The sequence below is a fragment of the Sparus aurata genome, chromosome 5 (assembly GCF_900880675.1).
Source record: "Sparus aurata chromosome 5, fSpaAur1.1, whole genome shotgun sequence".
Lineage (NCBI taxonomy): Eukaryota > Metazoa > Chordata > Actinopteri > Spariformes > Sparidae > Sparus > Sparus aurata.
In genome coordinates this window covers 16,752,600-16,779,546 of record NC_044191.1, presented here as the reverse complement: position 1 = coordinate 16,779,546, position 26,947 = coordinate 16,752,600, and the positions used below count along the sequence as shown (strand labels likewise).

General features: G+C 39.5%; 3 protein-coding genes across 6 annotated transcripts; 2 read left to right on the top strand and 1 right to left on the bottom strand.

The window, feature by feature from the left end:
- Window positions 1-91: 91 nt before the first annotated feature.
- LOC115581098 (RING finger protein 223) lies at window positions 92-7,942 on the bottom strand. Of its 3 annotated transcripts, none has more exons than XM_030415953.1 (4): window positions 7,914-7,942; window positions 5,800-6,000; window positions 3,229-4,150; window positions 92-2,198 (listed from the first exon to the last, which is right to left on the bottom strand). In XM_030415953.1, the coding sequence occupies exons 3-4, from the start codon at window positions 3,987-3,989 to the stop codon at window positions 1,970-1,972; spliced, it is 990 nt and encodes a 329-aa protein (XP_030271813.1). In that variant the 5' UTR covers window positions 3,990-4,150; window positions 5,800-6,000; window positions 7,914-7,942; the 3' UTR covers window positions 92-1,969. The 3 variants fall into 3 exon arrangements, with proteins under 3 accessions (XP_030271813.1, XP_030271814.1, XP_030271815.1); XM_030415954.1 differs by lacking the exon at window positions 7,914-7,942 and adding an exon at window positions 6,080-6,095; XM_030415955.1 differs by lacking the exon at window positions 7,914-7,942 and having other exon boundaries at window positions 3,229-4,146; window positions 5,800-6,062.
- A 362-nt stretch (window positions 7,943-8,304) lies between these two features.
- Window positions 8,305-18,205, top strand: LOC115580958 (GTPase IMAP family member 8-like). Of its 2 annotated transcripts, XM_030415716.1 has the most exons (6): window positions 8,305-8,365; window positions 10,320-10,410; window positions 10,526-10,689; window positions 11,380-11,440; window positions 13,921-13,980; window positions 14,801-18,205. In XM_030415716.1, exons 4-6 carry the CDS (start codon window positions 11,422-11,424, stop codon window positions 16,744-16,746), a joined length of 2,025 nt encoding a protein of 674 aa, XP_030271576.1. In that variant the 5' UTR covers window positions 8,305-8,365; window positions 10,320-10,410; window positions 10,526-10,689; window positions 11,380-11,421; the 3' UTR covers window positions 16,747-18,205. The 2 variants fall into 2 exon arrangements, with proteins under 2 accessions (XP_030271576.1, XP_030271575.1); XM_030415715.1 differs by lacking the exon at window positions 8,305-8,365 and having other exon boundaries at window positions 9,737-10,410.
- A 150-nt stretch (window positions 18,206-18,355) lies between these two features.
- On the top strand, window positions 18,356-25,465 carry LOC115580957 (GTPase IMAP family member 8-like). The gene is made up of 6 exons (XM_030415713.1): window positions 18,356-18,912; window positions 19,035-19,199; window positions 19,747-19,830; window positions 20,867-20,920; window positions 21,910-21,969; window positions 22,619-25,465. The coding sequence occupies exons 3-6, from the start codon at window positions 19,812-19,814 to the stop codon at window positions 25,030-25,032; spliced, it is 2,547 nt and encodes an 848-aa protein (XP_030271573.1). The 5' UTR covers window positions 18,356-18,912; window positions 19,035-19,199; window positions 19,747-19,811; the 3' UTR covers window positions 25,033-25,465.
- The last annotated feature ends 1,482 nt before the right edge of the window (window positions 25,466-26,947 follow it).

The following is a 26,947-nucleotide window of genomic DNA, read 5'->3' as shown; positions in this document are numbered from 1 at the left end:
TAAAAATAAAAAAGAAGCTGCTTTTGATTTTTAAAAAAAAGTAATTTCCCCTTTCAGTTCAAAACTCAGTAAAAAGAAAAAAGACAAACTGTATAATTCAAAAAAAGGAATTTATTCAAGTTCAACATGAGGCACACATGGTGATAATGCAAGCTATGCTAAAACAGTTATATAAAATATATTAAATTATTTATTTTGCATTGCACAGTAAAACAGGTCAGAGCCTAAAAACAGTAAACAGTTTCAGAAACAGGAAGATAAACATTGGATTAAAATATATTTTCTCTCAGTTTCAGTCAAAGATGACATTTGTTACAAAAGGCAAATCATCTTTTTAAAATATATATTTTACTGGATGAATTTGGGATGGCACAATGAAGGTAGCCTCTGCTTTCAGGTCCCGTTTGATTTGCAAGTCAAAGTATTTTGGGCGGAAAGTTTCACTAGTGGGCAATTCATGATTGTTTGAGGTAAAGTGCATCACTGACATTTATAACATGATCAAGTGTCTCACTGAACAGGATTCAGCTGGATTCAACACACAGTCCTTCTGTACTCAATACCAGTGAAGCACTCTGGGACAGTTCCAACAATCAGAGGCTCCTGCAGACTCTTTACAGACGAGCTGGTAGGCTGAACGCTCTTACAATCACACACTGAGCCAAAGTTTATTTCAGGAACATGATTGAAGAGTCTCCCCATACGGATAGTTGTGTTTTTTTGTCAGTTGTGTGGGTAAAAAGAAAAAAAAAAAAGTCATGTTTCAGCATCTGTAATAAGATGCCACTGCAACTGTGGTTCAGGTCATTTGCATGGCTCCTGTTAACAGCATTTGGTTAGACCCAGGGGCAATAAACTAACATAAACAGTGGGTAGTTTTAAAAAAAAGACGGGTAATAAATATACACAGAACTGAAAATATTACATTCAGTTGTGGATTCTTTTTAAAGTGCTTAAAGCGTCCAGAACAAGTTATAAAACAGGAGAACAAGAAAAAGGCGCCATCTAGTGACAAGTTTATGCAATCATATGTTTAAATGGAATCCACAGGCTGGTCACGAGCCTTAGTTCAGTAATATTATGTTTAAGTAACAATGTTTTGATGGAGTTTTGAGTCTCAAAGTGAAAGAAGAGAGTACTTCAAAGCTCTGCAGCTGGATGGGGAGCCATCAGACAGTTTGCCCTGTGGTTTATATGATAAAGCTTCAGTTAGTTGTTGTATGGTCTTCTTTGAGGTGCCACTTTTTTTTTTTGCCCTTTATTGCAAACAACCTTCAGTTTCAAGTCATATGTTTTTTTCCAAACCTGAGGCGAATAACTGAAACATTTGGCAAAGTGCCAAGTGTTGCGAGGCTCATTATGTTCCAGCACTTGACCTGACCGCCATTTTGTGACTCGAACCAGTGAAAATGAGCAGAAAGTTCTGCTGTTCAGTATTTTTGAAAAACGGTAAGTTAATCATTCAGAGCGTTTGGCCTAAGTACTGTAAAGCAGTAGAGCGCTGCTCCTCAACATCCTAGATACTACTGCTGCAGCTGTTACATGATGTTACTCAAATGTGAGCAATGGACATGAAAAGTCAAATCTTTTCAGACATGCGTGATTATCTGAAACTTTTGGCACAAGATAAAAGCAGATTTAAGTCCACCACGTCTCACTTTCAGAGGTACTTTATCAGCTGAGGTGCGAGTCTCAATCCCCTTTGATTCCCACAGTGTTAAATTTAAGAACAGCTCATCCTCAGTGTCTTGGCTTTAGTTGCCTCTCGTTGCGCAACAGCTTGGAACGATGGGTTTTATTGCACATCTGGATCAGCTTTCTTTTCACCACAGCGGTGAAACAGATGTCGCTCATTAACTACATTCAGACATAAAATTCCCTCGAGATTACGGAATTTTACAGTTTTGTCTGTTTCCATCACAGAAATAAAAGCAGGAGGAAGACTTGATGTGATGTAATGTGAAGTTACTCACTCCTCATTGTTGGTGAGGAGGAAAATGATGATGCCAGTCAGCAGCACCATCATCATCACCACTGATGTCAGGAGGAAGGCTCGGCACACTGGCCGGCCTGTCAGTCTGAACAGAGCTCCGCCTGCATCACTGCCACCCTCAGCAGACGGGCTGGGCAGCCCCACATCCAGAGACCTCACAGACGCCAGCGACCTCCGAGTCCAACGTCGACGATTTTCAGTTGACCTCAACAAGAAACAGAAAGTTAATGATTAAATGGAGCTGCGGATTCAGTGTTGGTTGTATTGAAACCCTTGTGTTCGGAATTCAGAATTAAAAAAAAAAAAAAAAATACATAAATAAATAAAGTATTTTTTTTCAGCCAAACAAATGTCCTGCAATAAACCAAACTTCTTACCTGTTATAGAGGTGAAAGAACAGTTCATAATGATAAATACAGTTAAAAATGTTAAAAGCATACTAGAATTCATGTTATGTGATTTGGTACATGTTGATAAAAAAGTGTACTTTCCCTTTAAGACCGTATACGTGCGTTAGATGTTCTGTTGATTTGGATGATGTTGAGTCACTGCTTGAGAGCTATGGAAGCAAACAGTTTTCTTACCTTCTTTTCAGTGATTAGTAATTAGTTACAAGTGTATTAGCCAGCCACATTCATTTGTAAGTCAGTGGAGTTATAACTTTGAAACGGAGTGATAAAGAGATTTTTTTTAATTTTTCTTTATTACAACAACGTTTCTAAAGTGGACTTTTATTGGACTGCATAGTTGGGCTGGCTGCAGACACTGCCTGTGGAACGTAACTTCTTGCTAGCAATGGACAACTGAGTAAGCCATTGCAAGATCAAGTCAAACCTCTACCCCTGTGAAAATCTAACTCCAGTCAGATAACATTGTCCCGATTTAGGTATTTTTCCATGTACAGCAATCACGTAATGACACTGTAAATGTACACACTATAACTGTGTAATTGTGTTGATATAACTGATGGGCAGAGCTCAATTACTTCACATAGAGAATCAGAAAGTGAGCAAGGCAGTTGGCAAATGCGTCTAAACAGAATGTGGATACAACTTTAAAAACAGCATCTTGTCCATTAACACTTCGGCCTACGTAAGTCACAGATTGTCACCAGCAATGATGGTTATTGTTACAATGAAGACAACTCCCATGATCCCACACTGCTCACTTGACACATTGTGCACATTTAAAGGCTCAGCAGAAAACTGAATTCTGTCTCCTGATAGGTTTCTTACCTTTTGACCTGAAGCTTCCCTTTGTTGCGGAGGAAGCGGATGCTGTAGACTCTCTGCATGGCGGCCGGCAGGTAGGACAGCACGCCCGAGTCAGTGGCCAGTCTTGGGAGCCCGAGGGTGGGTAGGGGCGTGAGGCCGCGGCAAAGCGGACACTGGATTGCACTGGGCTCAGCCGACTTGATGTTAATGCGTGCCAGGCACTCCAGGCAGAATGTGTGCTTGCAATTCAGCATCTTGGGACAGCGGAAGACGTTGTTGAACTGGCTGAAGCAGATGGCACACTCCAGGTCCGGGCAGCTGTCCTCGGAACACTGAGACTGGAGAGGAGACGGGTGGAGGTCTGGGGACGGGATGATTACTGACACCTGGTAGGAAGGGGGTGTGGAGGGGGCAGGGTAGGGGTTCACTGTTAATGGAGTTGGGGAGGTCGATCGGAATGGAGCTAGCCAGGACTGAGGCCTGGATCCCAGGCTGAGGCCTGACTCTGAGCCTGGAAGCGGTATGGTGGAGTAGTCTGGTGATGGGAGCAGGTTTTGACCTCCATCTTGGTCTGAAGACACCTGATGTGGGGAGTTATGGCTCAAAACTGTCAGGTAGCTATGACCTGTCTGAATGAGAGGAGGAGACGGTAAGGTAGCTGACAAAGGTGGATTCTGGGAACCATCAGAAGGGTCCGGAGGTGAATATGGAGGTACAGAAGCCGGAGCAGTGACGTCATCATATGGGCGAGAGTCCAAATTTGTGCTGCTGTAGGGATTCATGACTGCAGGGCAGATGGACAGAGGAGTGATTTTGAAGAGGAGGGTGAAGCTGCGAGGAAACAGACGGATGGAGGACGTGGAGCCTTCAGCAGTCAGCAGGAACACGGGCCATCAGACATGGAGGATGAAGAAATGATGAAGATGCTCCTTGTACAGCCTGTCTTCAAATCAGAAATCAAATCCAAACATGAAGACAATGCACTGCAAACAGGATTCAATTTATATATAATCGTTATGTGGCCACAACTCATGGAGTATATATCATGTAGGCCATTCAGCTCCAGTGAAATTTAATCATATTATACAGCAGTTGTTTCCAGCAGTCTGGGTTGTGTGTCTTAAACGTGACTATGGCCCAAAGCTAGGTCTTAGAAGAAATGGATTTCACATTTTAGCGTGGAAATATTGATATTGGTCTGCACAGAGCCCTGACCCCAACGCCTTTAAGATGAACTCTAATCACCCAACAGCAGTGCTTGACCTCACTTCCACTCTTGTGGCTCAATCACAAATCCTTGCAGCCAGGTTAAACATCTGGCTGCAAGCCTGAAGCCAGAGAGGTGGCCATCACAGTCAAGCTGTAACAGTATTTGCCTTAATACTTAACAGAAAACTGGCGGCAAAAGATAGCCATTTTCTCTTTTGTCAAAATGAAACAAATGTCATTTACAGCAAATTAAAACAATTAAGTTCCACATCACCCTCCAACTGTGACAGACCCACCATGTGCTAAAAAACTACTTTAAAAACTTCATCTAGTATGCCCATTAATTAATGTTAAATTTCAGCTGAGACACCAAGATTCTTTATGAAACCAAACTTGGGTTTCTTTTAAGGTTGTTTCACAGGACAGAAAGTACCTACCTCCACTTACAGAAGACAGTCGTTTCTAATACATTAGTCTGTTATACTTAACTAGACACCTCCTCTGGCCGGTGCTAGTTTAAGTAAACACTGGATAGTGGTCTGTGTCTGAATGAGCAACTGTAAAACACAACTGGATTCTTGTTCCAGTCTAGAGGGTGTCGAGAGATTATTTGCATTATGCGGTACACTTTTTTTTAATGGAAATCAAATGCAAAGCAGGCTGGCCTTGTGTTTCTGACGCTGATAAACACCCAGCAGGGATCACCTCTACTCTTACCACAACCAGGAATGCAGAAGTTGTGCTGTGCCATGGAGGAAGATACCATCTTCCAAAAAGGTCACCAAACAAAAACAGTACAATCTGTCATTCTGCATTACACTGACGCACATACAGTTTAGTATTTCAGGATGTGTTAAAGAGCAAAAACCAAAAGCTGGGATGGATGGAAACACACACACAGGCATTTTATTCTACAGCACAGCACAACAGGTCATTAGGATTTATATTTACTTCCTGTGTCAATTTTGTTTGGGCCCATAAACTTTGAAAAAATAAATGCCAGAGAACTCACATGATTGAGTGGGATTTAATTATTATTATCATCTGGTTCCGGCAATTTTCGTTTAGAGTAAGCAGCTCTGTTTTTTTAAGACAGAAACTCGTGTTTTCAGGAGACACGCACATACAGAAAACCCATGATGGACAGAGGCACCAAAGGAATCCATTGTGGGGGTAACTCCACTATGAATTTCGTTTTCGTCAAAGTTATAAAAGCTTTGTTAGCAATCATCCACACCGAATTTACCGCCAGACCAACATAATTTGTAAAATATCTCAAGTTTGTTCATATGTCCAACGAGAGTGCCTCTGTACGTAGTCAGGAAATGAAATGTAGGATTTAAAAATGAAGTTTGGCACGCGAGCAGAAAACCCGGCTCTCACCTTTCGTTTTCTTTTTCTTTTTTTTTTTTACAGCCGCCGCTGGTTGATGTCCTGCGTCCTTCCACACCGCACCATCATCATGTCGGTCACTGACACGGACTCACCCGGAGCTCGGGTCTAACCGAGCCGAAGTGGCGTGTTTGTCTTTCAGAGCCCAGCTTGTCTCTTTCCCTCCGCGACAGTGACTCGTCATTTGAATAGCTGAATAAACGAGGAAACGGAGCAGTCAAATCACCTGCCGGCCTCGCGCGCTTCTGGCTGTATTTGAAGGCCAGCACACCTGAAGACGGTGACGTTGATTATCAAAGAGAGGCTCCCCATTTCTACCTGAGACACTCATCCACACAGCAGCCATCACGTTTCATGATGCTTATTTCAGTGTGTTTGTCAAAGTATTCTTTCTGCTTGAATTAACAAAAAAACATACTAGCTGTGAAATGGCAATTAAAGCCCCTTTCAAGAGCCTCAAGTAATTAAGGGGGGTGGGGATTAAAGGGTCACTCCACCAATTCCCCAGGTTTTCAGTGGAAGCAATATAATTCAGCTAGTACACATCCAAACAAGGTGTTTCCAAACAGGAAATATAACAGCAAATAAATATTTCTGACTGAAAGTCTAAGTAACAAACTACAGCCTCCAGAAAGAGCGCTGAGCTGAATCGACACCTCTATCACCATCACAAAAAATACGAGCATCAAGCTCAAGCCAAACATGTTGCTAACTGTTCTCCTGCAATTAATAGTAAGTGTTCCCCCCCCCCCCCCCCCATAATCACAATAAACATATTTTTGTTAACTGCAGTTTTGCTTATTTTTTCAACTATCTTAATGATTTACAGATATTTTCATGTTCTCTTAATTGAATTCATTGTGTCTGGACATGTGAGCACTGAAAGTTTAAAGCCACATTGTGTAGAAATTGGCGTTTTGTGCAATTTGGTGCGGCCCACAGTTTCGGAGTGCAACAATGTCATGTCTTGGAAACTTGCAACTACTACTTCCAAGTAAACATGTATGTAACGCTGTGAGCTTACTGTAAAAAAGTTACTTAATGATGCTTTAAGTTTTATCTTGCATAATGATGACTGTACCAGCCATCTGTACATGTTAATACTGAAGAACACTCTACTACTTTTGATTACTAGTGTGACCTAAATCAGTACCAATAAGTGTTTAGATTGTAAGTTTAGACTTTGTTGTTGAGGATTTAAGGATGAGCGTCAGCCCTGTTTGAGTGCTTAATATCATTTTTGTGAAGAAGCACTCTTATAAAACCTTTGATTAAATATTTGAACTGATCATTTAAGTAATAGTTGTAACATACAATTTACAAATATCACAGTATATTTTTTATATATAACAGCCAAATCAACATATCACAGTAAATATAAATAATGCATGTATTAAGTGATGAATAATATTGGGGGCTCATATGTACTTCCACTAAAATATGCAAAAGCTACTAGTATCTGTACTTTTTGTATCTCATAATCTTGTGGAAATGAAACCTTGCTGTAATTATCCATTCGCCTGATTATGTAAAGAAAAACTAATGGTAATCAAACACAGAGTGAATCTGAAGATGCATTATGTGTTGAATGTAATTTGTTAATAATAAGATGATGTCAATCAGACGTGTGCTGGAACTTTTTTTGGCCCATTGTAGTTAACCCTGGATCAACTAACATCCAGAGGAGAGGCACTGCTGTTCTTGGGGTATTTTCTAAGGGTGTCACGATTTCGATTTTAAATCGAAATCGATCGAATCTCGAAGTACAAATAAAAAAATGGGATCGTCGATGCTGCCACGCCGCCACGTCACGTCCGGTCTGCTTGCCTAGCGGAAAAAAACACACCCGTGTTGAAGTGCTGCGATTCAACTTCCTCTAACTTAGCTACTAGCTAAGCCAGTTGCTATTAGCTACAGCTAGGGTTGCCAACCGTCCCTTGAAAAACGGAATCGTCCCGTATTTAGAAACGAAGTTACGCGTCCCGTATTGAGCTTAAAAGGGACGCACTTTGTCCCGTATTTCCTTGAGAATCAAAATGGTCTTTAAAATGTCAATGGAATCAATGAATGACGGCGTTTTATATGAAAATATACGGTAATCTTACTGCCAGCCCTCTCTTGCTCTGTGACCAATGAGCCGACAGCACACTCACACACGAGAATAACAATGCAGAATCCGGCTCTTCTCATTGGTCGAGGTACTGTCGCTTGCAAGAAGATACCGGAAGACAAGAGACTGAGGCAACTGGCAAAACAATCCAGCATGGCTCACAACGACACAGGTTCACAGGACACTGCAGACGGTACGCCTTCCACCATGAGCAGTAACGGTACTCCCCCGAGAGAAAAAGAAAAGGCTGCAAAAATACAGACTTGAATGAGAAAAAGAAAACGTGGCTGGAAAAAGTGTAGATAATGTCTGCTGGCGCACTTTCTGTAGCCCATGGTGAACTGTTTGACGTGAAACAGCATGCATCTAGTGGTCTACACGTGAGGGACAACCAGGTGGACCCTTGACTGGTTTGTTGTCCACTAGGCAACACCAGAGGCAGATATGGTATGTAGAAAAAATACGAATGTTTTTTAAGTCCAATAAATGTCAGAATTTTGTGGCCAAAAAAATGTTTAGTGTACTAAACACATACAATTGATAAATGAATACATAAAATAGATAAATAATACATAAAAGTAATACGTAGATGAATAATAGATAAAGAATACACACTATACTATATACATACATATATACAACCTTACACATGTCAGTTCAAACAGTCCATAGATAAATGTGATGTGCATAATTTGTACTGCACAGGCGGTTGATATACTACACATGAACTATAAATCAGTAAGAAAGTAACAACTTTCTATTGTTTTCTGTTATTTTATACTGTTTTCAGTTAAGCAGGACAGTTCTGTTAAATAAATAAATATTTATTTTATTCTTTCAAGTTAAGCAGGACAGATTTCTGTTAAAAATATCTTTTTATTTTGCATACAAAAATAAATTGTTGAATAATATATTTTTCTATGTATTCGTATCACTCAAAAACATGCATCAAACTAAATTCACATTCGAGTCAAAGTATTTGGAAAGTTACCAAGCCGTCGTGGGGGGGGGGTTGTCCCTTATTTATTTTTCAGGGAGTTGGCAACCCTAGCTACAGCCAGCCAAACGATAGCATGGTGTTAGACCATTCCTGTTCGGCACAGGGGAGACGATATCCTCCAGGGCCGAAGTTTGTGTTTACCTTCGGAGTGAACCACTTTCATGTGTAAGCTGGTCGGGAAATAGTACCAAGGAGCTTTGCTGTATCTAGCCGTCGCCTTTATTCACAGCCAAACTGCAGCCTATATTGTGCACTTTATTGCCGTCCCTACTACTGCTACTCCTTTCGCTTCTCCTTCCTCTCTCATTCATTCACTGACCGCACGTACGCACGCTCCCTCACTCTCACTCGCCCACACACACCTTACGCACCTTACGCACACACACCTGATGCACCGCCCTATTCCTGAAAGGGGCTACGCCACTCTTACAACAATGGCAGCTGCAGATGCAGGAGACCCATCGACAGAACTTGAACCCCCTCCTCTTTCACTGAAGTCGCCCGTGTGGAAGTATTTTGGATTTCCAGTGACTTATGTTGGAAAACATCTGCGTTGTCGACAAAAAAGCCACAGCTTGCGAGTTCTGCAGAAACTAGATGGGACGTTATTTTGTTTAAGTTTCCAATTGACTGAAGATATGTTATTGTTACATTATGTTGTTAATAAATGTTTTAAACTTGACAATGTGGTGTGGTACATTGCGAACAAAGGTCAGAAATTATATTGCATAAAAGTTTGTCTAAAAATGGCATAGCAACCTGTGCTTAAAAAAAAAATATATGTAAAAATCGAGAATCGAATCGAATCGTGACCTTAGAATCGAAAATGTAATCGAAACGAGGATTTGGAGAATCGTGACACCCCTAGTATTTTCAGTTCTTTAGATAACCCAAATATGAGGACAAATCTCCTGATGGCTATAATGTGAGATGTAATCAAAAAAATAACTGAAGATCAAAAGTTAAAAGTAATCTATATTGATAGAGTATGTGCAAATAAAGAATAATACATAAAAAACATTCAAGTCAATCCAGTGTTGAGCTGAACTGAGATATTGCAGCAGTAGTAGTATTTGTAGTTCTACGCTATCATTAAGTGAAAAGTCAAATGGATACAGAAAGCTTTGAGGCTGCATACACACACACCACACCATATTACACTGACACCACCCAGTGTTACACTAGTCATTAGGTAAACTCAGAACAAGTGATAGTAATTCTCAATATGAATTTGGATGTCCAGTGTTCCCAAATTAAAATGGATTGGATGGATGTTGTTCTATGATGTTTACCAGTTGGAGTTTGCCAGTACTTGTCTGCAAAAGTCTTATCAGTAAGTAACAGGTCACACCCTGGTGTATAATTTTGGGTTAAACATTAACTGAGATCACGTCTGTACAGTGTCCTGCCCTCTCTGCTTTGATATTGATTGGTGTCAGTGCACCCTCTTTTATTTCACCACTGTACGAAGAAGCAAAGAGGATCTCAACCGGTAAGTACAACTGGAATATATCTTCAGACTAACAAATTCATATAAAACACTGTGTAGACTATTTGGAAGAGAGAGAATGTTGTTAAAGTAAAAACTACTTGTTTTGAATCCCCAGGTGTGTGCTGACTATTCAGGCCAAGTGATTAGATGGACCAGAGTTGCTGTTTGTAGTGACTGAAGTAACCAAATCAACTGAGCTGAGAGGAATATGTTCTTTCTTGCAATATACTTCTAATGATGGAAGACCTTCTGCCGGGATAACAGCAACAGCCACCTTATGTGAGTAATGACATATAAGTGAATAGTTTGAATTAATTGTTGTGAAAATGTCTTCTAAAAAAAAGAAGAAAAATTTAGTTTAATGCAATGAAGTTTAAGATAGTGGTTGTTCTTCTTCTGACTCTAGCACCAATAAGTAATGTATTATCAGTAGATGGAGTCTGAAGCTCACACAAAAGATGATCAAGGAAGTAAAATCACCCTGTGATAAATTACAACAGTTGTAAAAACAAGATTACAATTGCAAGTTTTATCACGATGTACAACACATTAACTTTTTTCTTTTTACCACTCCCACCACTTTTACTACTGCTTTGAATTGCTTTGAAAACACAAGTAGAACCTATCATGTAACACATTTTAAGTCAAGAAAGATTTTTTAGACAGCAAGTTAATCATGTATCAGACCTGATGATTTCACAATGAGATTTATATTGTTATAAATATGTAAACAGGTCAATGTAATAATAATAATAATAATAATAATACGCTATAACAATAATAATAATAATGATTATTATTATTGTTGTTGTTGCTGTTATTATTATTATTGTTGTTATTATTATTATTATTATATTATTATGGTATAGTAAACAGTCACATTTTATGTCAAGCAGCAGCATTAAATGCTTGTGCTTGACACAATTTAACATACAAGACATTTAACATTTCATGCTATCCTGTCTTTAGGCTCTGACACCGTGCAGTTGGATTTACTAGCAGAGAGACGCAATGGCAACTGCAGTAACAGGTGAGTACAGTCTGACTTTCTTTGACTGGATAACACTACTATTACTACTACTCATAATAATAATAATAATAATAATGATAATAATAATAATAATAATAATAATAATAGATATTAATCTGCTCATACCATCTGCATTAGAGTTATGTCCAGAGCTCCATTTCCACATCTGATGAAAAAGTTATGTTATTTTTGACTTTGTTAATATAACCATCATTATAGTAAGTCCAAAAACATGCAAGTTAGGGTAACTGGCAACTGGATGGCTGTATGTCCTTCTGTGTCAGCCCTGTAACTGACTGGTGTCATCATGTCCCAGATGTACCTCATGGCATCTTGGCCAAGGCCATCAGTGGAGGTTATCATGTTAAAACACATTCATTTTATTACCTAACCTTACCAGTATTGTCATACTTTCACTATCCTCGAGGACTTCATTACTAAGTGTGTTATTAAGAATATAAACTTGGCTGTCTTTACAAAACAACCCCAACTCAAGGTACCAGGGTTGTATTTGCATGTTCCCATATTTCCAAACAGGAGGTGGCGTATGGGATAATAATAAGACAAACATCACCATATAGTCTAATTTCTTCGACTCAGAAATGGTGTTTCCTATAAACTTTCATGATTGAAATGTAATCTATAGGCCTGGTGGATGAAATTCAACTTGGTTGCTAAGAGTTGCATGTTGGGCATCTTGTGTAATTAGCATAATTAGCTAATTAAGGGGAGACACTACAGGTGAAGAATAGGGACAATGTTTTCACTAATATATATCACCATGAAAATTCCACAGTTGATTACTTACATTAAGACAATATTTTTTAGTATTATGAGTTTTCTGAAATTGTATGTTTAAATATGCAAATTAGGCATTATCTAATTAAATATGCACTCATTTGCATACATTTCCAGAACATACATCTAAACACTGGATAAAGCCATGTTAAAAATTATTTTTTCATTTTGTTGACATATTAAAGCTATCATTTTACAGAGGGAATTTTGGATATCTCTTTTTATCAGTCCATAAATCAGAAAATACTGTCAACAGCCATAAAAAAAAAAAATATTCACGCTGTTTTTAGGAATAAAATGTTATAAAAATCAGGCTATGAATGATATATGAACAGACCCCTCTGTTAAAACCTTCAGAATATAGATAGGAGCAAAACTGTAAAGTTTGGTGTTCAGTGCTACTAAAGTGGAGATTTTTGGCTCAGACTATGAGATAAAACTTATTTTGAGAAAACGGCCTTTAAAGATATGTATTGTGTAAGAAATCTATAGAAGGGTGGAGGAGGGGGGTTATGAAACATTTGGCGCTTTGGGATTTCTGGATATCACAAACATTTACTTAGACTCTTAGATAACTTTCGAAGTTAACTAGAAGCAAAATTATAGCCATTTTCAGTTTCAAGCGATTAAGGGGAAACACAGCAGGCAAAAACATCATTTTTTATGCACTGGTCAATTTTGAGATTTTGGGTTATTTTACTTCCATAACATGTCTTCTTTCAGACTAGTGGAAAGAAGAATAGACTGTCTATTTCCTTCTACAGATTTTTACACAATCCATACCTTTAAAGGCTGTTTTCCTCCAAATGAGTTTTTTCTCAAATTAGCGCATATTTAATTAGATAATGCCTCATTTGCATATTTAAACATACAATTTCAGAAAACTCATAGTGCAAAAAATAATTGTCTTAATGTAAGTAATCAACTGGGGAAGTTTCATGGTGATATATATTAGTTTAAAAAATATACCTATTCTTCACCCGTAGTTTCTCCCCTTAATATCTCATTATGCTAATTGCTCAAATTGCCCACCATGCAACTTTTAGCAACCAAGCTTAATCTCATCTGCTAAACCTATAGATCACATTTTAATAATAAAAGTTTATAGGAAACCACATTTCTGGGTTTAGTATGGGTCATATAGGGGTTTCCAGCAGACTAATATGAAGTTTTATGTCCCTGACAACCTCTGTAGTCTCATTTGTGGGACAGTTAATAATATGTTTTATGTGGTAGCACAATAGAAATCCCACTGACTTAAACACAAGGGAACTGGAAGTGCAACATTTCTATGTCATATGAATTCTGATGAAGGAATGCCTCAGCAAAATGAAAGAACACACTTATTACAGTAGGTTAAGGACTGATTTTTAAATCACTATGTTCCTTCTCGATTTCGTTTGGGAAAGGCTCCTGTTCACAGTGTAATTCAAAACATCAGCATTGTCCTATTATTAGCCCTGTCAGTCAATTGGGAGGAAAAAAAATCAGTCTTAACCTAAAGTGTTTTCTTTTATTTTCTGAAGGCTTTCTTCATCAGAAGTATATATACGATGTAGATATGTTGGGCTTTAGGCTATAATATGTAAGAAAGAAAAAAAGAAAAATAATCAAAAACAGTATGTTAACATAAACTGTGTCCCTTAAAGGAATAAAACATTCAATGTTCTGCATCCCTACAGTGACAGATGATCTGCAGCCACTGAAGAGCAGCGGTAGCTTTGGCTTGCTGCCTCCCTCCAGTAAGTTAAACTGACCTGAGTCAGAATAATTCTTCTTTAAATAACATACGGTATATTTACAGTGTATCTCAGCAGTAGGTATCAACCTACATTTAAATGTATTCAAATATTTTTAAGCTCACTGGTGTAATTTTATGATGAAGGACATTTTTGCTGTACATGACAGCTTTACACATGTCACTTTGGACATGCAGGAAAGGATGAAGTCAGGTGACGCTTGTCCTCACAGTGACAATAATAAACACGTGGTTAACACGAGGACAGCATTACAGTTAAGCTTAGGCATCAACACAGGATATAAACACTGGTTTCCTGGGTGAAAGTCCTGTGTTTGACCCATCTATTTACCCCAACACAGACTTTTTCACTCTTTATGCAACAAAATACGAATTTCTTTCTCTCTATGACATTCATGTGTAAAATGACAGAAAAGCTTTTCAAATCATGACACATTGAGGTGGCAGCCTGTCCCACCTACAATCCAAAAGTGTCGTTTGATGAGCTGGGAATGAAATACAAAAAAAAGGTTCTTACAAAATGGACCCTTAATACAGACAGCATTAAATGACACACGAATTCCAAAAATTGTGTTGGGATAACATGCAAAACAATCATAGATTGTTCACACAGCATTAAGTGATACCAGGCTGTCCTTGAGCAAGAGTCTAAACACCAAATTACTCCCGATGGTCAGACTAGGACATTGGATGATAGCTCGCTATATGTGAGTGAAGGGGTGAATGAGAAATAAAAACTTTAAGTACTTTGGATAAAAGCAGCATATAAATGCTGTAACTTACGATTTATTTTTTCATTTCAGTGTCTGAGCTGAGGGTTGTCCTGCTGGGGAACAGTTGGTCTGAGAGAAGCTCCGTGGGGGACTTCATACTGGGAAAGACTAAGTTCAACACTGAGGAAGACAGCTGTCTGACAGCCAATGGACAATTGAAGGAGACAAACGTACTTCTCACCAACACCCCAGATCTGCTGCATCCCAACATCTCTGAAGACAAACTGAAAAAACATGTAGAACACTGTGTGAGTCTCTGTGATCCTGGACCTCATGTGTTCCTGCTGGTTTTACAGCCTGAAGACTTCACTGAGGATCACAAACTGAGACTCTGCAGAATCCTGAACCTCTTTGGTCATCGATCATTTGATCATTCACTGTTACTGATGTCACCACGCAGAGAGGAGAGCTCAGGGTCAAAGGCAAATAATGTACCAGAACAGCCCTTAAAAGACATGAAGAGAATGTGTAGATACAGATACCTGAACCAGGAGAACCTTGAACTTCCTGAGCTGTTAACACGCTTGGGTCAAATTGTTAAAGAGAACAACGGCGAGCATGTTAACAGTGATGTATCGAAGGGTCAGGATACAGGTTTAATCATGTCACTAAAGTCTGAGTCAGAACACATCAAACCAGCCTTAAACCTGGTTCTGTGTGGAAGGACAGGAGCAGGGAAGACTTCAGCAGTCAGGGCCATTTTAGGTCAGACAGACCGTTCATCAGCCTCCAATTCATCAGAGTGCATAAAACATCAGGGAGAGGTGTGTGGACGTCAGGTTTCCCTGGTGGAGCTGCCTGCCCTGTATGAAAAACCTACGGAGGTAGTGATGGCGGAATCTTTCAAGAGTATCTCCCTCTGTGATCCTGAGGGAGTCCACGCCTTCATCCTGGTTCTTCCTCTGGATTCCTTCACTTATGAAGACAAGGGAGAGTTAGAGACAATCCAGAACACATTCAGCTCCCAAGTTAATGACTTCACCATGATTCTGTTCACTGTGGAGTCAGATCTTAAATCTCCAGATGTTGTTCTTAAGGAAAACAAGGACATCCAGGAGCTCTGTCAGAGCTGTGGAGGACGATATACTGTTCTCAACATCAAGGAAAAGCAACAGATCCCAGAGCTGTTTGATGATGTGAAAAAGATGAGAGCTCTGAAGTCCAGGCACTTCACAAAGGACATGTTCACCACGGCTCAGATAGAGAAGGTTGTAGAGAAGGAGAAAATTAATGGAAGACTTCAAGCAGAACTACATGATGTTAAGAAGAAGGTGATCGAAGGTGTGAATGATGAAAGTCAGAGCAGCGAGTGTCTCAGGATGGTGCTGATTGGGAAGACTGGCAGTGGGAAGAGTTCAACAGCAAACACCATTTTGGGCTATAAACGTTTTACGCCCAGAATCACCCCTAAGCCAGCAAACAAGTCTTGTGAGAAAGCAACAGGAGAGATTGATGGACGACCTGTCGTTGTGATAAACACCCCGGGCTTGTATGATACAACTCTGTCTGATGAGGAAATTCAACAAGAGCTTCATCAATGCATCAGCATTTTGTCTCCTGGACCTCATGTTTTCTTATTGGTGCTGCAGATGGGAAACATCACAGAAGAGGAGAAAAACTCAGTGCAGCTGATAAAAACAGTTTTTGGCAAAAGGTCGATAGATTTTGTCATGGTTATATTCACCAGAGGAGACGACCTGGATCAGTCATTTGAGAGTTATCTGGAGGCCTCTGGTGATTATGTCAAGCAACTCATCAAGGACTGTGGAGGAAGGTACCAGGTCTTCAATAACAAAGCGAGCACAGATCGCACACAAGTCAGACAGCTGCTGACCCAGATCGAGACCATGCTGACGAGAAATGGTGGCAGCTGCTACAACACTGACATGCTGGTATGGGAGGTGAAACAAGAAACTAAAAGACTGATTCAAGAAATGCAAAACAGGCAGCAAAATTATTTTTGCTCCATCCTATGATTACGTGGAACAAAGAACAAGAAGTCCAACTCGTGGAGTATCAATTTGAATGTTTGTCTCGCACTGTATTGTTTGCTGGATCTTCATGTTTAAATGAACTGCCATATAAATACGAAATACATGTGTCTACCATTGTGGTAAAGACAACAATAGCAGATCCTGGACTTTACAAATTAATGGATTAACTTGGAAAGCCATCGCGAATGGAAATTGCAATTGCAGATTGCTGCATCAATCTGTGTCACTGTCAGAGAATGGATTGTGATCAGAGGAAAGAATATAATTCAGTTTGAGTACAAATCCAAAGTGTTTCCAAACAGGAAACCTACCAGCAAAGATAGATTTCTGACTGACCTGACTGAAAGACTAAGCAACAAACTACAACCTTCAGAAAGAGCACTGAGCTGAAACAAAACCTCTATCACCATCACAAACTAGTATGAGCTTCATGAAACCAAACATGTTGCTAACTGTTCTCCTGCAATTAATTGTAAGTGTTTCTGTTGTTGTGTCCCCCCTCTGAATAATCACAATTATCATATTTTTGCAGTTTTGCTTATTTTTTAAACTGTCTTAATGATTTCCAGATATTTTCATGTTTATGTCATGAAATGTATTGCGTCTGGACATGAGAACACTGAAAGCTTAAAGCAACATTGTGTAGAAATTGGCATTTTGTGCCGCCCACAGTTTCTGAGTGCGACAATATCATGTCTTTGAAACCTGCACCTCCAAGTAAACATGTACATAACGCTGTGATTCTACCCTCTCACTTAAATGACATATTGCAGAAACAAGTGATGTGGGGCAGAGTGGCTGGAACAGAGATGCCATTCACCCTGTTACAAGACACTGAACTATCAACAGGTTTTTGAAGCTGACTCACTGTAAAAAAGTTACTTAATGATGCTTTAAGTTTTATCTTGCATAATGATGACTGTACCAGTCATCTGTACATGTTGATACTGAAAAACACTACTACTACTATTGTGACCTAAATCAGTACCAGTAAGTGTTTAGATTGTAAGTTTAGACTTTGTTGTTGAGGATTTAAAGATGAGCGTCAGCCCTGTTTGAGTGCTTAATATCATTTTTGTGAAGAAGCACTAAATATTTGAACTGATCATTTAAGTAATAGTTGTAACATACAATTTACAAATATCACAGTATATTTTTTATATATAACAGCCAAATCAACATATCACAGTAAATATAAATAATGCATGTATTAAGTGATGAATAATATTGGGGGGTTCATATGTACCCAAATATGCAAAAGCTGGAATGTACAAGTATCTGTACTTTTTGTATCTCATAATCTTGTGGAAATGAAACCTTGCTGTAATCATTCTTTCACCTGATTATGTAAAGAAAAACTTAATGGTAATCAAACACAGAGTGAATCTGAGGATGCATTATGTTTTTAATGTAATTTGTTAATAAGATGATGTCAATCAGATCTTGGTGTGTGCTGGAACTTTGTTTGGCCCATTGTAGTTAACCCTGGACCAACTAGCATCCAGAGGAGAGGCACTGCTGTTCTTGGGGTATTTTCAGTTCTTTAGATAACCCAAATATGAGGACAACTCTCCTGATGGCAATAATGTGAGATGTAATCAAAAAGGAATATTGATTGTGCAGATAAAGAATTTTAAATGAAACACATTTGAGTAAATCCAGGGTTGAGCTGAACTGAGCTATTGCAGCAGTAGTAGCATTTGCAGTTCTACGCTATCATTTTGGTAAAAGTCAAATGGAAACAGAAAGCTTTGAGGCTGCATATACACACACTACACTACATTACACTGACACTGTGATCAGCTGTGTCATTGGGTAAACAGAAAAATAAGTGATATGAATTCTGGATGTCCAGTGTTCCCAAGTTAAAATGGAGTATGGGTCAAGACATTAAAGGATTGGACAACTCCAGCAGACAGTACGGGCATATGTTGATCTATGATAGATGTTTGCCAGTTGGAGTTTGCAATTACTGAATCTTATCAGTGAGTAACAGGCCTCCCAAACCCTGGTGTATAACTTTGGGTTAAACATTAACTGAGATCACGTCTGTACAGTGTCCTGCCCTCTCTGCTTTGATATTGATTGGTGTCAGTGCAGACTTTTTTATTTCACCAGTGTACGAAGCAGCAAAGAGGATCTCAACCGGTGAGTAGACACAACTGAAATATATCCTCACACTAACAAATTGATATAAAACAATGTGTAGGCTATTTGTAACAAAGAGAACGTTGTTGTTAAAGTAAAAACAGCTTGTCTCTAATTCCCAGGTGTGTGCTGACTATTCAGGCCTGGTGATTAGATGGACCAGAGTTGCTGTTTGTAGTGACCAGAGAAACTGCATTAACTGAGCTGAGAAGAATATGTTCTTTCTTGCAATATACCTCTAAAAACCCATGATGGGAGACCTACAGCCGGGATAACAGCAACTTTATGTAAGTAATGACATGGAAGTGAATAGTTTGAATTAATTGTTGTGAAAATGTAGGTAAATTCAAAAAAGAAAAAAATGCATTTTGTCTGCCTGTGGGAGGAAAAAAGCTGTAAAAACAAGATTTCAATTACTACTACCACCACCTACTGCTTCTGCTTTGAAAAATCCAGTATAACCTACCATGTAACACATTTTTAGTCAAGAAAGATTTTAAGACAGCATGCCTTTTAAAGAAAATCATGTATCAAACCTGATGATTTTACAATGACATTGATATTGTTATAAATATGTAAACAGGTCAATGTAATAATAACACAACATAATTCAGTATTATTATTATTATTATTATTATCATTGTGTGGTAAACAGTCACATTTTGTGTCAAACAGTAGCGTTAAATGCTGTGTGTGTGTGTGTGTGTGTGCGTGTGTGCGTGTGTATGTGTGTGTTTGTGTGATTGGGAGGTTTACTGATCAGACAGTGGTAGATGAGGTAAAACACACATTAACATACAAGACATTTAACATTTCATGCTATCCTCTCTTTAGGCTCTGACACCGTACAGTTGGTTTCTTGTTGAGTTAGTCTCTGATTTTACCAGCAGAGAGACGTTATGGCGACGGCAGCAACAGGTAAGTACAGTTGGACTTTATTTGACTAGATAACCCTATATCTGCTCTCACCATCTGCATTAGAGTAATGCCCAGAGCTCCATATCTACTTCTGCTTTGGCTTTGTTAATATAACCATCATTATAGTGAGTACAAACACATGCAGGTCAGGTTATTTGACGACTGGATGGTTGTATGTCCTTCTGTGTCGACCCTGTAATTGACGGGCGACTTGTCCAAGGTGTACCCCATGACATATTGGCCCTGGCCATCAGTGGAGGTTATCATGTTAAAACACGTAAGTTTTATTACCTAACCTTACCAGTACTGTCATACCTTCAATGTCCTCGAAGACTTCATGACCAAATGTGTTGTTAAGAATATAAACTTGGCTGTCTTCTGGTGAGGTTTGCAGTAAACAGCTATTATGGTTTGACAAAAGAACCCAAACTCAGGGTACTAGGGTTGTGATTTCCAAACAGGAGGTGGTGTATGGGATATTAATCAATAATAATTAATAAGATAAATATAACCATGATGAAGTTTAATGTCCATGACAAGTCTCATTTAGCCAAATGTCCCACATTCAATTGTGGGACATTTAATGTTATATTTTATGTACAATAAAAACCCCACTGACTTAGACACGAGGGAACTGGAAGTGCAAAAACCTTACATATCGACTTCATATGAATTCTGATGAAGAAACAAATCAGGAAAATCAAAGACCGCTCTTCGGAGAGTAGGTTAACAACAGATTTTTTTAATCGACACGGTCGTTCCTCGATTTAGTTTGTGAAAAGCTTCTATTCGCAGTGTAATCAGAAACATCAACATTGTTGTATTATTATCCCTGTTATTCATTTGAGGAAAAAAAGTCTTAGAGTGTTTTCTTTTCCGATATGTTGGGCTTTAGGCTATATTATGTTATTAATAATAATAATAATAATAATAATAATAATAATAATAATAATAATAATACAAATCAAAAACAGTATGTTAACATAAACTGTGTCCCTTAAATCAATGACTCAATCAATGTTCTGTGTCCTTACAGAGACAGATGATCCACTGAAGCGCAGCAGTAGCTTTGGCTTGCTGCCTCCCTCCAGTAAGTCAAACTGGACTGAGTCAGAATAATTCTTCTTTAAATAACATACTGTATATTTACAGTGTGTCTCAGCAGTGGGTACAAACCCACATTTTAATTTATTTAAATATTTGTAAGCTAAATGTTGAAATTTCATGATCATAAAAGCTGACACATTCACTGTCCTTAAAGAAGTTGGTTTAACCTGGCTGTTACAATAGTATATATAAATATGATTTTATTGTTTTAATTTTGGATGAAGTCTTTAATGAGTAGCTTTTCTAATTCAGGGGTTCAGGTGACCCATCCCAGGTTGGTTGTATGTCCTTCTGTGTCAGCCCTGTAATTGACTGGCAACCTGTCCAAGGTGTACCCCATGACATATTGGCCCAGGCCATCAGTGTTATCAGGTTAAAATATGTTCATTTTTATTACTTAACCTTACCAGTACTGTCACACCTTCAATGTCCCCGAGGACTTTATGACCAAATGTGATATAAAGAATATAAACTTGGCCATCTTCAGCAGTCAGTAAAACAACCCCAACTCAAGGTACCAGGGTTGTGTTTGCATGTTCCCATATTTCCAAACAGGATGTGATGTATGGGATAATAATCAATAACAATCAATAAGATAAACATCACCATGATGAAGTTTTATGTCCCTGGCAACCTCTGTAGTCTCATTTAGCCAAAGTCCCACATTCAATTGTGGAACATTTAATGATATATTTTATGTCGTAGAACAATAAAAAAGCATATCGACTTCATATAAATTCTGATGAAGAAACGCCTCAGGAAAAAGAAAGTACACACTTCGTAGTGAACATCAGTGACCGTTTTTTAATCGACACATTAATTCCTCAATTTAGTTCTAGTTTAGGCTCTTGTTCACAGTGTAATTAGCAAGATCATAAGAATTATAATAATTATAAAATTAATAAAACAGTATGTTAACATAAACTGTGTCCCTTAAATTAATAACTCATTCAATGGTCTGTATCCCTACAGTGACAGATGATCTGCAGCCACTGAAGCGCAGCAGTAGCTATAGCTTGCTGCCTCCCTCCAGTAAGTTCAACTGAACTGAGAATAATTCATACTGTATATTTACAGTGTATCTCAGCAGTGGGCACAAACCCACATTTTGATGTGTTTAAGTATTTGTAAGCTCACTGTTGAAATTTCATGATCATAAGAGCTGACACATTCACTGTCCTTTAAAAAGTTGGTCTAAGCTGGCTGTTATAATAGCAGATAAACATCTAATTTTACTGTTTTCATTTTGGATAAGGTCTCAAATGAGTAGGGTTTTCTAATTCAGGGACTCAGGTGGTATTGATTCCCACTTCCTCCCGTCCACATGTCGAAAAACACCAATTATTAGGACATTTGCCTTTTATGTCCATGCTTTCCAAATGTAATTTTGGACATGCAGTAAAGGATAACGTCAGGTGACGTTTGTCCTCATGGTGACAATGAGAAACACATTGTTAACACGAGGACAGCGTTACAGTTAAGCTTAGGCATCAAAATACTTATATGGGATACGTTTTAGAAAAGATCATGGTTTGGGCTAAAATTGGTATATAAAGATGCATTATCTAAGGACCTTGGATGATAGCCTGCTATGTGTGAGTGAAGGGGTGAATGAGAAGCAAAAACTTTAAGGTACTTGGGATAAAAGCACTGTATAAATGCATTTATTTTTTCATTTCAGTGTCTGAGCTGAGGGCTGTTCTGCTGGGGAACAGTTGGTCTGAGAGACGCTCTGTGGGGAACTTCATACTGGGAAAGACTGAGTATAACACTGAGGAAGAGTCAGACAGCTGTCTGACAACCAAGGGACAATTGAAGGAGACAAACATACTTCTCACCAACACCCCAGATCTGCTGCATCCCAACATCTCTGAAGACAAATTGAAAAAACATGTAGAACACTGTGTAAGTCTCTGTGATCCTGGACCTCATGTGTTCCTGCTGGTTTTACAGCCTGAAGACTTCACTGGGGATCACAAACTGAGACTCTGCAGAATCCTGAACCTCTTTGGTCATCGATCATTTGATCATTCACTGGTACTGATGTCACCACGCAGAGAGGAGAGCTCAGGGTCAAAGGCAAATAATGTACCAGAACAGCCCTTAAAAGACATGAAGAGAATGTGTAGATACAGATACCTGAACCAGGAGAACCTTGAACTTCCTGAGCTGTTAACACGCTTGGGTCAAATTGTTAAAGAGAACAATGGCGAGCATGTTAACAGTGATGTATCGAAGGGTCAGGATACAGGTTTAATCATGTCACTAAAGTCTGAGTCAGAACACATCAAACCAGCCTTAAACCTGGTTCTGTGTGGGAGGAGAGGAGCAGGGAAGACTTCAGCAGTCAGGGCCATTTTAGGTCAGACAGACCGTCCATCAGCCTCCAATTCATCAGAGTGCGTAAAACATCAGGGAGAGGTGTGTGGACGTCAGGTTTCCCTGGTGGAGCTGCCTGCCTTGTATGGAAAACCTACGGAGGTAGTGATGGCGGAATCTTTCAAGAGTATCTCCCTCTGTGATCCTGAGGGAGTCCACGCCTTCATCCTGGTTCTTCCTCTGGATTCCCTCACTGATGAAGACAAGGGAGAGTTAGAGACAATCAGGAACACATTCAGCTCCCAAGTTAATGACTTCACCATGATTCTGTTCACTGTGGAGTCAGAACTTAAATCTCCAGATGTTGTTCTTAAGGAAAACAAGGACATCCAGGAGCTCTGTCAGAGCTATGGAGGACGATATACTGTTCTCAAAATCAGGGAAAAGCAACAGATCCCAGAGCTGTTTGATGATGTGAAAAAGATGAGAGCTCTGAAGTCCAGGCACTTCACAAAGGACATGTTCACCACGGTTCAGATAAAGAAGGTTGTAGAGAAGGAGAAAACTAATGGACGACTTCAAGCAGAACTACAGGATGTTAAGGAGAAAAGTGTGATCGCAGGTGTGAATGATGAAAGTCAGAGCAGAGATTGTCTCAGGATGGTGCTGATTGGGAAGAGTGACAGCAGTAGGAGTGCAACTGGAAACGCTGTTCTGGGCCGAGAACATTTTAAATCCAGCCAGGAGGCAGTCGCCAAGGTTTGCCAGAAAGCAGCAGGAAAGATTGATGGACAACCTGTCACTGTGGTGGACATCCCCGCATTGTTTGACATGACTCTGTCTGACGATGACATTCAACAACAGATCAATATGTGCTTCCGCATGCTGTCTCCTGGGCCTCATGTGTTTTTACTGGTGCTGAAGAAGGGGTACTGTAAACAAGAGGAAACAGATACCGTGGAGCTGACCAAGAAATATTTTGGCAAGAAGTCAGAAGATTTTATCATCACTATATTCACCGGAGGAGATGAACCGGATGATCAATCATTTGTCAAACAACCAATAACTTACTGTAGAAGGAGATACCAGGTTTTCAGTAACAGAGCTGACACAAGTCACACAGACGTCAGAGAGCTGCTGTCCACAGTCAGGACCATGGTGAAGGAAAATGGCGGCTGCTACAACACTGAGCTTTGGCGAGTAGAGAAGATTTTGAAAGAGAGGACAGGAGAGTTGAAGAGAAAGGATGAGGAAGTCAGGACCCTCAATGAAGAATTGAAAACACAGAAAAGGACAATCAAAGAACTGCAAGGGGAAACTGAACAGGAGAAAAATCTGAGAGCAAAACAGCTCAAGGAGAAAGACGACTGTATCAAGAAAGAGCGCGAGGAGAGAAAGAGAGAGCAGGAGGAAGGGGAAAGAAGACGGAAAAAACAAGAAGAAATTCAACGACAGGAAATTAAAAGAAGACAGGTTGCTTCCGAGAAACTAGTTCAAAAAGAAAGGGAGCAAACGGAAAGTGCTGTCAAGAGGCTCGAGCAGTACAGGAAAGAGGTGAATAGAGAAAGAGAGAGAGAAAGAGAGGCTTGGGAGAAGGAAAGAAAGGACATGTGGGAACAAATGCGTCAGGAGGATAAACAGAGCCTGGAGAAGCTTGAAAAAAACAACAGAAAACTCCAAGAAATGTACAAGTGCAGGAGGAGAACATTTACAGCTGTAACATTTGTGCTGTCATTGTTTATACTTTTTTTATTATGTTATGTACTTCTGCACTAGTTTCACAACTGGCTGCTCTGATCAAGGGATCAGTTTGTACATGTATTGGCCCAACAGATGAATGTCAGCATCTTTAAACTCATGACTGACAGTGATTCAGTTAAATACATTACAGACAACAGATAATAACAGACAGTGACCTACCCTCCAACCCCATGACTGACAACTCAAATAGGCAATAAATGATATTGTGTTGAAGAGTGTTGAAATAGGAACTACTCACCGGACAATTGTTATGGCAGCGTAAGTCAGATCTTTTAATATTGGTCAAGGAAGATATACTGTGCACAGACTTTTGCTTATTATTACAGATTTTTTTTAAATGTGTTTGTATTGGTGAATTGGACCTTGTTTGATTCCCCGCTGATCAGTATCTGATTATTTAATAAAACCCTTGTTGGTATATCTGATGAAGCAACACTCGGAATGTGCAGTTTGGACCTTGCCGGTTTTTTTTTTTAATGTAATGTGATGAATACATGTACCTCTCCCAACACCGGTCGATACATGACTTCCAACTTCCTTCTTGTGCAGCTGCCTCTCACTTCAGTAGACCTTATCAGTTTGATCAAATATTTACCGTGAACTTTGATCCCTGGATTTGTTATCAGCGCTCAAGAATCATTTGAAGTTGGATTCCCTTACATGTACAGACTGAATGAAATAGTGTCTCGTGCTTTCGGGACTTCGACTGTTTCATCAGAGGGAGATTTTATTTCAGAGCACCTGCTCTTTGCAAAGAATTATTGTAGATTGTTGTTAAACTGTTTAAAGGTTTTCCTCAGTGGTGTAGTCTTTTTAAACTCTGCAAGACCCAGCAGCAACTCTTTCCAAAAAACACACACCAGCCTTATCAAGCTGCTCCATCAGCATAAGCCAGGCCAGGGTGTGGAGAGGGTGAGGTGCAGCGCCAGGGGTTGAATGTATAAACAGCGTGTATATTCAGGTGTAGACATCCGAGTACACGCAAAACTGGAAACATGCATACCCAGTCTTTTGGTCAGATTTACAAAACCCCATGTATGGCTGCTCTCACGCATCTTTTCCTCGTACATCTCTGTCACCCTGCAATTGCATGCACTGACCATGCCCACGATTCACTATAAATGGCTGTTAACACGCCCCCAATCACCTGATTATATACCAGAATGTAGTCCAGTGATGAGGAGAAATGTTCGAAGCAAAGAAGCAGTAAAAGAACGGGAAGTCTAACTTTACTGACTGGTCAAACTGCCAGACGACAAATAGTTTATTATTTCGGGGCTTCAGTTTCTGGCTTTAGCAACAAAACGAAGCAAGTGAAACGGCAGACAAGTGACAGAAGCGGTAAACGAAGCGAGCCGAGCCCAGCGCCGCAGACTTTGAGTAAAAGAAAAGTGGTCTAACTTCGAGCCAGAGGCTAATCTCTACGCAGTGACAGTGTGCGAGCAGCTGAAGGAGGAGAGGGGATCCCTGCTCCCTCTGCCTGATGAGCGGGCATGGGTCTGAACGTCAGCACGGTCCTTGATACCTAGCTCGATCCTAAATTGCATCAAAGCTGCTATTGTGTCACGTGGCACGGCCATTACGCACGGCTACTGACCCTATAGTGCCGGTTGCACCTAGATATATTCTTAACCCCCAATAAAAGAGGAAATGTGTTTATTCATAGAAGGATCATTATCATTATAATGTATACCGACAGACTTATTTAATGAAGACAGTAAAAACAAGGGCAACAACTCATGCATCAATGTGTTATCATCGTGAAGGGTTTCTTCAATTATAGATGGGATATTAACACAATTTAGTGTAAACCCCAGCTCTAAATAAAATGTCACCCCGATTAACACGCTCCGTAACATCACAAAAATCACACTGTAAGACTGCGCGCATGTTCTGAACGGTGTGAAATGTGTGTACCACTGCACATGTT